Below are 14320 nucleotides of genomic sequence, written 5' to 3' on the forward strand. Positions count from 1 at the left end.
AATATCTAGAAATAGTCTAGTCTACTACAAGTCATTATTAATAGCCTGAAATTTGGAGATGTGTTTCTAGTAGAGCATACTAAAGTGTCTGATTTTGGTCTTACCCCAGGAAATAATTTATCAGTGAATTAGATGAAATATAGGAAGGAATAATATTTTTAAATAAACAGGAAAATATATAAATTAAATAAATACAGAATGGAATGCTACAACAAACATTTTAAAACCTTAAAATATTTATGCACAGCTAAAAAGAAAATGAAATTAAACAGGAATAATAGATAAGATTCTGCTTTTAGGTGTATAATATGATCAACTGTACAAAAAATTAACAGGATGCCAATTTTTATTGTTTTAAAAAGGTTTTACCACAAACTAAATGTAAGTTAACAAAATAAAACATTGCTTTAAATTTCTTAAGAAGCCCAAACAATTTTATTAGTAAGAATTCAAGTTTCTTCATTATAAGGATAATACTATCAATTTAGACTTTGCAGATCAGCTGATAACCACAGTAAAACTTTGATTCAGCTTTACTAAAGTTTTAGGGAAATACTGACAAAATTAAGCCTTTAAAAAAACTACACTGGAAGGTAAAATGTTTAGAAAATACTTCATAGGAAGAATCCTAAATTAAGTAGAAATAATGGGTCTGTGAAAAAAGGCTTAGGGTGGGTGTCAGAGTGACTATTAACATTTTCAAAATGGTCACATGAACGAAAGCGTAGATACATATCAGCATAATAAAAATTATAGGGAAGCCAAAATTCTCACAATTAAAAAAATATCTACAAACAAGTGTTGCACAAAAATTGAACAAGTATTTAAAAAATACAAAGAGCTTACTATATTAACAGAAACTAAGTACACTTTATGTAAGACTTTCAGCAGAAGAAATTAGGTGAGTATAAAGGAAAATAACACATATCTTTACTTGACTGCTCATATCATAGATGACAGGAATTTGAGCATTCTTAGCATAATATTTACTTGGTCTTTGACTAGTAGGAGTCTCTATATGCTCAATATAGTTTTTATTTAAGGATTTTGTTTTTTTGTTGTTTTTGTTGTTGTTACTAAATTCATTTATTAGGAACTCTAACACTAATTGAGAATTAGATTGGTCATCTGCCTCATGAGTAAATAACTCCGATAAGCAAGCGTTCTTTACCTAAAACATAACACAAAATATAAAATTCTGTCCTGAAATGTATTAATAGGGTAATTACCATGACAGCAACGCATTTTTAATAAGTATTGTAATTACCACATCAAACATTATTAAGACTTCTCAAATCCGAAGCTGATGTTTTGGGAGGATGGATGGTGGGTGAGAAAATTATGCTTAATGAGATTAACTTAAGGCATTAGTTTTCTACCAGGGCTTGCCATGATCCCCAAATTACCATTAGTCATTCTAGTCTTTTCCTCAACTTTCTTATCCAGAAGTCATGCTGACGGGCCCAAAATAAATAAACTCAAACAACTCATTGTCAGTAATTTTTTAGCTGTGCAGTTTATAATTCTTTCTAACACAGGCAAATTGTATTTGGGGAGTAAATTGATAACATGTCATCCTAATCTCCCACTAATTTCTCAGGTAAAAATGTAATAAATAAATGTAACAGACAAGGATAAAAAAAAAAAAAAAAGAAAACACTACTCATTCTGAATATAATGAAATGCAGCAATCTAAGTGAAATTCAAGTGTAGGAAATATTTCAGAAATAAGAAGGTTTACAAAATGTTTAATGGATATTAGAAGAGATTTGTCTCGTGTGAATTGTGCCTGCACACATGAAAAGTTATTAGGCTGATGTCTCTGAATCTAATTTCTTTGCGAATTAAAAATAAGTTTTAATCAAGCCCCAACCTTTACAGTTATATGACCTCTATTTTCTTGTGAGCAATACAGTCATGGCTGAGAATAAGCGAAAGAATTAGGTGAACATATTCTCAGAAAATTGTTGAAATGTCCTCAAGAATCTCAAGGTAACAAATATATTTGAGCATGAGAATCTACTTTTTAAAAACAGAATATACTCGCTTCCTCCAAAGATGGGTCTCGGGGCTCTTGGTGAGTGGCCGCGACTTCTTCGAGAGGGCAAAAGAAGCATTATTAGTATTAGTGTTATTCACTCCAATAAGTTCTGAAGTAATAAAATTACAATCTATTTATTTTATATCTTATGTAAATGGTAGATAATCATTCATGTGAACTGAAAACACAGGCAGTAAATTTCAGCACAATCTTACAGCCTGTTTCCAATTAAGCTCTCATTCCTCCTCTAAACCTACCATCTCAGTCACTATTCCCCCAAATATGGATCATTTTGTCTCTCTTCTCTGCCTTTAATCCAATTGCTCACTCATTGTGGAATACCTTTGGCCTTCCCCTCTACTTATTTATATCCTACTGTGTCAAGAACTCTGAAGGGTCTGATAGTTTCCCTACTCGCTGGCTAACATGTTAGCTTAACACAGTTCCATGGATGCCGACAGAAGATCTGAGGCTCCTAGGTCAGAGACAGAGGACTTTATTACTCATATGTCAGATGGAAGTATGAGTCTTATGTTTTCATAGGTTCTCATTCTCCCCCAGTTTCTGCAGGATAATGTGGGGCCATTCAAGGTTAATATTATACACACAATTTGTGATATAGCTTAGGACTCCTGAGCCTAGGTAAGTCCCAATCTTAAAAAGGGTCTGCTTGCAAAGCAAATATTTTTCCCTTAGAAAGACATTATCTTTATTACCCCAGAGAAAGACATTATCTTTATTATCCCGGTCAGGAAATAAACCTGCCTTTTGCCCTGGAGGCAGACACTGTCTCTAATAACCAAGGCTGTTTGCTGCATAAACATTCTTGAAAATGAGAGTGCAGGACAAAAAACTGTCAAGAGACATGTAGAAATGCCATGGAGAATTGTCTCTCAACTCCCATCCTTCAAACTTCAATGTTAAACCCTATTTCGTTCATGATAAGAGGCCAAAATAACCTATGTTGTCTGTGTCATTTGACACATCATTCATGTTGTGTGGCATCATTTATGTTATTTATGTTGTTGCTTAATACTTATATTCCATTTAAGTGAATTATATATTTCACTGTCTCTTTAAGTAGTTTAGCTTCAATGAAGGTACAAATTATGTAATAAATTTCTTTTAGCCTCACAAAATCTAATGAAACTACTGGAGGTGCCAAAAAAAGTGTATGCACATTTTAAGAGATGATATCTATGTATTATTTTTCAAAGTTGAATTAAATTACAGTAGCATTGTGTAGTATGACATTCGCTCAAAAGATGGGATTCATCAAATGAATTCTAGCATCATCATGCCACAGGCAGGACAGTCAAAGAAAATGGCAGAAGCACAGTTGTCGTTGGAGGAGTGCAAGACCATTTTGAAGTGGTATCTGAAATTCGAGAACGTTGTGGAAGCAAGGCAACAATGGAGACGTGATTGTGCAACAGAACCTCCAACATGCCTTACAATTGCATGAATTCATGGTAAGTTTGAGACGCATGGTGCTGTGTGTGATGTGCACAAGGGAAGATCCGTGAGGCCTCGCACAGCAACAAGTCAAGCAGTAGTTTGCCATATCAGAAGTGTCTGGACACTGATGGAAACCACTTTGAGCACCTCTCGTAATTGCAGAAGTCAAATGGGACTTATATTCATCTTTTGTTATGGGTATATATTGAGTATTACAATTTTAATACAGTTATTTTTTCCTTTCTTAAGATGTATATACATTATTTTGGCACCCTCTGCATATTTTGAATAACTACTGAAATATTTACTGAATGAATAAAGAAGAGTTAAAACTTATTTTTTAAATGTTTCATCCTAAACAATGTGTAAAGAAATAGTAGTGGAGATTAACCTGAAAGAAATTCATTCTATCAAGTTTAGGGGGAAAATTAGTTAGAATGTGGCAGCAATTTTCCGTATGTCATTGGCCAGCTTTCACTTATCAGATATTTTTGCAGTCAACTTCATTTAGTGTCAGATATCAAAGATTACCAAGTCTTATGAAGAATTCAAGAAAAGTGTGACTATAAATCCAGAATCAAGTTTGAGAATTGACAACAATCTTTTGATAAAATTTGGAATTAAATTAGTTTTGACTCTTAGGAGCTTAATAACAAGGACCTCTGAGGCAAAATCTTCAAATCCATATTTTATGAATTAAAAAACTCAAATTATACATGCATAGAGTTTAGAAAGCCAAATAATTATACAAAACACAACCTCAAGTATTTCCAATAACCAGAAGCAACCTTTTCTAATGCATATTTTAAGAATCCTTGGTTTTGCCTTCATATTTCTAAATGTTTAACTGCTATGTATAGTTTTTTTTTTTCATATGCACATTGTCTTTCTGATTTCTTCTTGTTGAGAGAAGGCTTTAGCTCTCTTATGTGAATCCTCTTCTATCCTCCTTCTATTTACATCACACTTTTGGTTAAGTAAAATGATGTTGTTATTGTTGATCATGCAAGTCTCCTGCACAGTTGGACCTCGTAGTATATTTAGATTATATTTCATTTCACAAAACTTTTTCTTAATCTTCTGTTAATAACGCAAACATTTTGTTTACTCAATTTTATATGTACTCATCCAACCATATTAAAAGCTTTCCATGAGAAGTGTAAACTTCCTCTCTGAAACATCAGGTAACCCAGCAGTTGTTTCTCTTTCCTGAAGACATCCTCTTTTCTTCCAGCTTCAGTCTGTCTTTGGTTGCTTTTCAGGCCAAACACACAGCTATCATCACTGTGTCTTGCTTCATGATCATCCTGGGATTTCCGTCTTTATTCTCATATACATAATCTCTTAAAAAAATTCATCTTTCTCTTTCTTGATTTAATTCCTAGTTTTGGTGGGACATACATGAAAGCATTGCACTGAGAAAGGGAACATTAGAGAAAAAATTGGAAACCCTATAGGTCTAAAAATTTCTTCTATCTTCTTTAATATTTGAAAAAAATGGCTATATATAGAATTTTGGTTTAAAAATAGTTTTCCTAAAGAAGTCCAAAAGCTTTACTTAATTGTCTTCTAGCTTCTTGATTTCTATTGAGAAGAACTGTGCCATTTTGATTTTAATTCTTGATATGTAGCCATTTTAGAACACAAATTAAAACACTTCAGAAACTTTTAAGATCTTCATCTTGCTCCTACTATTTTAAATTGCATGTTGATGTGTTTTGATGTAAATCTTGTTTACTCCATCATGCTAGGCACCCAGTGGGGCCTTTCTAATTGAAAACACATGCCCAACTATGATGAGAAAATTTCTTAATTGTTTTAAAAACAATGTCTTCAGCTCTATTTTCTCTGTTTGGAATAGTTATTCAAATGTTAAATCAGCTGGACTAATTCTGTAATTTTCTTATCTTCTCTCTCTTGTTCCGACCCTGTGATTGTTAAATTTTGTTTGACTCCATGAAATTTCTTCAAATTTATCTTCCATCCCTTCTATTGATTTTTATGTTATTATTTTTTTAAATTCTAAGAGTTCTTTGACATTCTCTAAAAATTTATTGTTTGTATTTTCCTGTTCTTGTTACATGAATGAACTTTTCTCATTTTCATTTTTCTGAGAATACTAATTTAAAATATCATTATGTTTTGTTTTTATTTTAGCCCCCTGTATTATCTTTGTTTCTTGAATTCTTCTCCCCATTTTTTTCCTTGATTTCCCTCATTTTTCTCAAAAGATTGTCTCAAATATCTGGTTATCTAGTATACTCACATCTAATAGTCAATTTTAAAGGAGCTTATTGGCAGCTCTGTCAATCAATAGTAGGCTCCATTGTGAGTGTATTAGCTGGACTATTTCATCAAGGCCCCTCCTTGTCAGAAAAGGATAGTCTTTTCTCCAGAGCTCATCCGTTTTCCTAGACAGGAATTCTCCAATTTTCTGCCTAGAAGGTATTCTTAGAACCAAATGAGAGAAAAGACGGTAATGACTATGTGAACTTTCACTTAATAACCTGATTTAACTACAGTACGTCCCCTCTTGTTTTTGGTAATTCCAAATTTCGTAGTTCAATGATTCTCTGGTTGAACACGTCCCTCACACACACACACACACAAATCTAGTCTTCTGTAGGGATTCCTGCGAAGCTGGCAGGAGAAAGGTGGTTAGGCATTGGACTATTTGAAATGTGGAAGGGGATATGGGTGTGTAACTCTTATAGAGTCTTTCAACCACTTCTGATTTTAGACTCAATTGCACTCACTCTGAGAGCTAAGTGGTCTCTCCAGTTCCTGAGAGTTTTAAAAATTCTGTAGAATGAGTATGCCTAGTTCTGTCCTCCATACTGAAAGCTTTCAGTTAAACTTTCTTTACAGTGGCCATTCCCTGATCTGATTATTTTCCTTCAAAATTGTTTTTCTGTCATTTCCTCTCCCATTCTCCCTATCCTGGTTGATTATGTGTTTTGCTATTGTTGTTGTTACTTCATTTCTTTGCTGTTATTTTAGTGTGGTTTCAGGAAAAATACATCAGAATGTATATGTTTAAAACAGCAGGTTTAAGTACAACTAATTCTACATGTTTATCTTAAACATATAGCTGTTATTTTTCAGAATCTCAGAAGCTATTCTGAGAATCTGTAAACTAGACTCTCAGAGTCTAGAATTGTAAAGAATTGCAATTGATAGTTTTTGATCAAAAGTATTTATATAAATGACTAGGTCAGATATTACAAAAAAGATTAAATCATTATGTGGTTATGAAATTTGCCTATTTATAGATATACTTTTTATTAGGAATTATACTTCATACAACTCTTGGACTGCTTTTCTTTAAAAAATGATAGGTCTTGTAAATTGAGGAACATAGTTATACTATTTTATGAATAATAATAGAAAGCAAACTACATTCTTGATTGATATAGTAAAAAAAAAAAGAAAATACATTTGGTAGCTGTTTTCTAAAAACAAAGTGGTCTAATTTTTCTATGACAAGAAATTTTAGAAAATTAAGTAGAAAGAAATTGCTAATTGAGTTTAATAAATTTTCCCAAATTGATCAAAATTTTTATTTAGTGTCAGAAACATTTCAAAATATCTACCTAATAAAAATACCTCATTTTATATCTGTCAGCATTATAGCAATTCTTCTTCTGAAACTAAATTTCCTCACCCAAATAATGAGGAGTTATCACTAAATTTATTTTAGGTCAGTGGTAGCACTAAAGTCTAGAAATTGATGATCAGAACATGGGATTGAATGATATATATGTTTTCACTATTAAGAAAACTCTCCAGTAGTACTGATGGCCATAAAATTAACATTTTATGGGATACTTTTTAAGACAGCCTATCACAAAGAATTCAAGGCTAAATTCTAATATTATTTACTAGACTTTATATTAAATCCACACCGTACTGTTTCAGTTTGTTGTTGCAACTATAATCCTGACCTGCAGCATTGTTTTGTTTTGTTTTATTCTATGCCCATGTTGTGTTCCAAGTTCCTTGAGATTGGTGAAACACCACTTGTGGAACCAGTTTAGAAAATGAAATAAAAATCTATAGTGTAGGTGATGATTCTAAAATCCTGACTCCAAACAGACAAATGGGTCCTATTGTTTTAGTATTTCCTAAAATACTTAATGCAAAGGACCTGAAATAAAGTCAGTCACTTGTTTTTGGTTTATAAAAAAATAAATGTCTATTGAATAAAGCAGTCCAATATCAAATCAAAATTCAAGCACTGATGAATGTTAAGACTGTAATCCAATTTTAGACAGCAAGGTTGCCAAATTTAAACACAGCATGAATAAGCTAGTCATCTTCTTATTAATAATGATCAACAGGTTAAAATTATAAAGATTCACACAAAGAAAAGATACTTAAACCTAAAAACTGTAATCTTCAATCAAGGTTATGTTTGGAACACATGGATTCTTCAAAGAGGCCTAGTTATCTCTATTCTATCAGTCAGAAAGTGTTCTTGTCAGTCAGAAAATGTTGGACAAATTACTCTCTGAAGTTTATCCAAACTCTCAAGAATAGGCATAACTCTAAACACGTGTCTAGATTCCATACAAAAGATCTTCTCTGGAATTGAAGGTAAAGGATTCCATGGAAAATTTATATTAGAGAGATATCTATGGAGTCCATAATTTAAAACATGTTATTTTATCAAATAATATAATTTTAGACAACTTCCTAATAAATCCTGGCCACCAAAAAAGTACTGAAAATAGTATTTCACGATGGTTTGCATGGCAGTGACATTTCACTTAAACAACCTAGAACAGCATGTATGTCAAGTCCAGGTTAGTGGAAAAAACCCAAAGGAAGTCAAAGAATAAGGCAACAGAGCTAGTGCCTTCAGGCCTGGCTGCTTGGAAGGTGACATAGCCTTAACAGCCCAATAGGGATTGGTAAATCCAAAAGAAGCACTGCTCTCATTTCCACCAAAGTATGCAACAGGAACTAAGGCACTGAGGTAGTACTGAGTCTGAAAAGCAAGAGAGCTGAACCCATAGAAAAGAGCGGGTATCATGCAGAAGAGTACTGAAAAGGCTTTGTCGTAAAAGGAGAGAGGAATTTAAGAGTCCTTAAAAATGTCATTAAGGATGCCATTCCCTTCTTTGTATTTGATTTTTAACCCAGAAATAATATGTTTTAAAATTATCATTTATCAAACCTATTGTGGTGACAATGCAGGTCACAATTTCTTATTCATAACCTTTGGGCAATGTTTTTCAGAATATTTCAGATTTAAGGAAGATAATATAGTACATATACCGTGTATTATATAACACACCCAGCAGGATCCATGGTGATACTGTGTGATCAAACACATTATTTCCTGAGCAAAATGTGACTTTTGCATACAAAGTAGGCTAATTGAAGGGTATAAAGTTATTTCTAATTTTCTGTTTGAGTCACTTCAGGTCAGATGTTGCCATCAAACTAGTTCACATCAGGTTTTCCTGAAAAAAGTTAAAATCCAATGAAAAGAAACAAAACACATCCATTCAATTTTCAGAACTTTTTAGATGTTAGAATTGTGTTTAAGATATTGAAGTTCTGTATTTGATAACTTCATGAGCAAAACTATAATAACAAAAAACCACAGGGGCATACTCTAAGTTATATCATAGAAATATTGAATTCATTTAAATTACATTTAATTTAAAATTATCTATGAACAAAAATACTCAAAATACTATGTTTTTAAAAGCATACATAACTGAAAATATTTGATCAGAAGTAGGAGGGCCAGGAGCTATACTGAACTTGGGAAGTGTATGGGAAGGCCAGCCTGTGAACCAAGAAGGACAGAGAGAGAGCATGGGACGCAAGTGCCCAAGTTATACCAAGAAATGCCCAAGTAACTGGAAAATGCTAGAGAGAATGGAACGTGGTTTTCTTCTCTCTTACACTTTTCAGGAAGGGAGCAAGTAAGGAAGGTGAATCACAAATGTAGCCCTGTCATCCACTTCTGAGTCACCTGAGTAATGAAATGAGATTCAGCATAAGATCTCATAAATAGATCTTATATAATCCCAATCACTTCCCTAACTATGCAACACTTGTCCTGCATTGAAGGAAAAGGAAAGAATGAAAGATAAGCAGAAAACCAGGAACGCCTCACTTGTTACTTATGCCTGCATTACATAAAGGTGAAAAAAATATTTTATTCTAATATTAGCATTAATAAAATGTAAGTTCTTGTAAAAAGACAATGGGATGATGAATAAATCTGTTCAAAAGATCAAATTGACTGTAGACCCTTAATTTGCTTTAGTGCGAAGAAAGTAAGGAGACCAAGAAGATTTTAAATGTATTTGCTAATAGCAAAAAGTGGAAAAATGAGACTAAGAACAAAAAGAAATCAATACAATACACACTTTTCACATGGCACAGCATTGCCCAAAGTACTGATTACTTTCCATAGACTTAGATCAAAAACAGACTGTATAAGTAAAGTCTTTCACAAGTAAATAGCTCCACATATATGATGTGCATTTAAAAAAAAATAGCTGAAATCACGCATGAGTAAAATTAACAAGTGAGAATATGTACAGCATGATCCTTTAACAAATATAAACATGCATTTGTATACTTACATGTAAAGATAAGAAGTACACACATTCAACATTAATAGTCATTGGTGGGATTGTCAGTAATTATTTATTGCCTTGTTCATCTGATTCTTAAATGCTCTTTAGAGAATATTTGTTATTTTATGAAAATTATGACAATTTCTAATTGAAGTCTCTCTCATCAGAAATATATTAAATGAGCTACCATTATATTATATATTTTTCATCCTCAGCTAAATAGAACTCTATTTTTAAGAATAAATCATAGTTTTTCCGCAAAGACCAACAATAAAAAGTATATCTCCAGTTGTAGGACAAAAGAAACCAAAAATAGACTCAATCATAGATTTCTGGGAAATTTACTTACAGTACACATCCACTCTGATTGACTTTATTGCTGGGGACCCCAGGCCATTCTCTGCTTTACAGTAGTACCGGCCTCCTTGGTGTCGCTGAATATTTGTTATCCTCAAAGTCTCATTGAAGACACTTGAGTCTTGGAATCTGTCAGAGGCACTTCCTGCTGTTTTGGTCCACCTGATCTGAGCAAGCATCAACAAAGATTGTTACTTTAGGTTGGTTTTCTCAAAGAAAAATCAAAAATCAAATCATTGGTGGAGTTTGCTTTCAGAACTCCTACCGTGCCATTCCTGGCAAGTTATTAAAACATTTATACATACAATTGAATTACACAATTTTAAATGTAATGTCATCATTGTATAGTGTATGTGATTTTAATTCAATTGCATAGACTATATGAATAACTTAATCAGGATGGAGGGCAAATAAATATAAAAAGAGTTAAATATAAATACAGTTGTTTCCCCTGACCTGAGCTTTCACTTTCTGCGGTTTCAGTTACCTGCGGACAACCTCAGTCTGAAATATTAAATGGAAAATTCCAGAAATAAATAATTCATAAGTGTTAAATTGCATGCTGCCATTCTGAGTCACATGAAAAAATCTCCCACAATCCTGTTCCATCCTGCCAGAGATGTGAATTATCCCTTTGTCCAGTGTATCCACACTGTATAAACTACCTCCAGTTAGTCCCTTAGTAGCCATCTCAGTTATCAGATCAACTGCTGTGGTATCAATACTTGTGTTCAAGTAACCCTTATTTTACCTAAAACTGGCCTCAAACGTATTCATATAACTTTTATTACAGTATATAGTTATAATTGTTCTATTTTATTATCAGCTAGTTTTGTTAATCTCTTACTGTGCCTAAAGTTAAACTTTATCATAAGTATGTATGTATAGGAAAAAACATAGCACATATACTCATATATATATATGTAGGGTTTAATACTATCTGTGGTTTCAGGCATCAACTGCGGGCCTTGGAACATATATCTGAGAATAAGGGGGGATCTCTTGAAGTACAATGGAAATATGAATCAGTTTCTCTTTTTGTTGTATATTTAAATTTTTGTTTTCCATTTCCCAAACCCTGTAAAGTACTTTTTTATTTATTACTACAGGAACTACAGCTAGCTTCTCAATGTCTTTTCGGACATGCTTCATTATTTTATTTTAAATTTCTAGTTGACTCAAATAATTTAAGCATATTACTATAAGGGCTTATTGAGATTATATGTAATTTTATACACCTGGTTGTTAAAAATTTTTTTTAATGGCTTTGCTTTAATAAGCCCACAAATGACTTGTCTATTTTGATAATTAGAATTCACTTTACATCAATAATTATTTCCAAAAAATGTGCAAACTTTTCCAAAGAAAACATTTCTATTACACTGCCAAAACACTTTAAATATCTAAAACATTTCATTATAAACAATACCACTCTTTTAAACACAGCTGTGTACGACAGACGTAGATTTTGCTAGCAATAAAGACTGGCATTCAACTCAAATTTTGTGTATTTTAACTTATAAAACCTGAATAAAAGCCACATGATGGTACTGCAAAGTGATACAAAATAGGAAGTAAAAAGAAGTTGGTTCTATTTCTCTCATTGTCCCTGCTATATAATATATAATATATGTTGGTTTGTTTTGATTTTTAGGGTGAGAAATGGCTGACAGAAATCCTCTAGTCAAACATGCATGAAGAAATACGAAAACGCAACTAAAGACTGAATCTTCAAAATTGAAATCCTACAACATTGCCATTTCCTATGCTATTTTCATATAATGTTAATTAAAATTTATGATGAGGGTAAGGGGGATCAAATATATGGTGATGGAAGGAGAACTGACTCTGGGTGGTGAACGCACAATGGGATTTATAGATGATGTAATACAGAATTGTACACCTGAAATCTATGTAATTTTACTAACAATTGTCACCCCAATAAATTTAAAAAAGAAAAAAAAGAAAAATTGAAAATGACCTAAATATCCATCATAGGATAATAGATAATCTTATTTATGAATATAAAATGGAATACTATGCATCAGTTAAGAAGAGCATAATTCCTGATTTCAAGCGGTTTATAAACTAATTACTAATAAGCTCATAAAACGACAGTGTGTAACAAGGGCACTGGTTTGATAAGTATTATTTCCATGGTGAAATCTACACTTCTACTTGCATTTAATTTTCAAAATCTATAGGTAAACAAATAAAGAAGAGAAATAAACTAAACATTTTTGTTCTTGTGTAGAGATATGCTAATTCTCAGATAATAGATAGTTCTCAGATAGAAACAGCACACAATTCCAATTAAGATACCAAGTTTTCATTGACTATTATAATAAAAAAAACTGATTTTGAAAAATGAATATGTCAAAAAATAAAAAATAAGTTCAGAATAAAAAGAGATAGAGAAATAGCCTAGCGTTTTCACATATTAAAAATGTGTTATTTAGATAGAGTGATTAAGTTGTATAGTACTGGAAATTGTTCAGGAATAGGGGAAAAAGAGAACAGACATGCGTGAACTTGTTTGTGGGAGAGAGAGAGAGAGAGAGAGAGAGAGAGAGAACAAGAAACAGAGAGAGAGGAAGGGGGGAGAAAAGAGAAAAAAAGGAGACAGAGGCAGAGTTACTATGAGTCAGACTAGCAGTTATCAAACTTTTTGGCCTTAGAACACATTTATACTCAAAATTTATTAAGGACACCAATTGCTCCGATTGCTTTTGTTTATTAGAATTCTATTCATTCATAATTATAGCATTAGAAATTAAAATTGAGAACTTTTAAACTATGTATTATTAACACATTTTAAATTATATTGATAAACTGATGACATGTTAACATTAGGAACATTTTTAGTTAGAACACTGTATTTTCCAAAACAAAAAGTAATTGAGTAAAAAGAATGAAATTGTTTTATAGTTCTGAAAATCTCATCAATATTTAGTTTAGTGGAAAAGATCTAGCTAGAGAATCATATCAGCTTCTGCATGCACTGTGCTGCAACATACTACTTTATTTGAAATACTTTTTTTAAAAATCTGGCCTTACCAGATTTTTGGTTGTAAAGGGAAAATAATTTCAACAGCCTTTTCAGATAATTGTGAATAGTCTTCTTTGATATCACACTAAAACTCAAAAGTGGTAGTTTCCTAACGTTTGCTTGCAAAGTAGAATCTATAACCATATCAATGACCTTTTGGTACTCTGTTACATTAAAATCCATTGGTCTATCTGGAACTTTGTATGGATGTGTTTTGCTCATATATGATTTTATAGTCATTTGGTAAATATAAATTCACTGAATTACACAGAACTTGCAAATGGTGACATATTTCATTTTATAATGCAAGTCATGTTTATTAATCTCATCATCAATCTCTTCAGAAAAGTGTTTAAGAGTCGGAGGCCATCATGCTTATGTTGGCAGATTTTCCAAAATTCTAATTTATATCTTAAAAATGTGAATTTTATCATTAGTTACAATTATAGCTAAGGTATTTTCTTTGGGATAGCAGGATCACTTGACTTATTTTTGAAAAATATTTGCCAAATACCCAAGTCTGAATAACCATAGTTTGTATAACAATCATTCTATTAAGTAAAAACACTATTCTGTGAAAAAAGTGGCCAATTTACCACAAAACTCAATCACAAAAGTCTGTTCTTTTTAGACAAACACTGTGCTTCAATAAGCAGCAGAAAAGCTTTATAAAAATTTTCCATTTTGTCACTCAGAATATTAAAAATATGGTAGTCAACTTTTAAAATATTAAAGAGTTTTTTCCCCTCCATTTATTCCTCTACTTTTAAGCAAATAAATACTGAAAGGAAATATTACCGAGCCATGGAAAGG

General features: G+C 32.1%; 1 protein-coding gene across 4 annotated transcripts in view; it reads right to left on the reverse strand.

Moving 5' to 3' along the window:
• The window catches only part of MDGA2 (MAM domain containing glycosylphosphatidylinositol anchor 2), a 790763-nt gene that overhangs the window by 337818 nt on the left and 438625 nt on the right, over positions 1-14320 (reverse strand). For all 4 annotated transcript variants that reach the window (XR_002137734.2, XM_074328196.1, XM_074328195.1 and 1 more), the window contains exon 3: positions 10451-10625. Coding sequence is in view for 3 of the 4 variants with exons in the window: in XM_074328196.1 (XP_074184297.1) it covers positions 10451-10625 (175 nt within the window). In the remaining variant the exon portion in view is untranslated. The remainder of the gene's footprint in view (positions 1-10450; positions 10626-14320) is intronic.

The sequence above is a fragment of the Rhinolophus sinicus genome, linkage group LG03 (assembly GCF_036562045.2).
Source record: "Rhinolophus sinicus isolate RSC01 linkage group LG03, ASM3656204v1, whole genome shotgun sequence".
In the NCBI taxonomy this organism is placed as follows: Eukaryota; Metazoa; Chordata; class Mammalia; order Chiroptera; family Rhinolophidae; genus Rhinolophus; species Rhinolophus sinicus.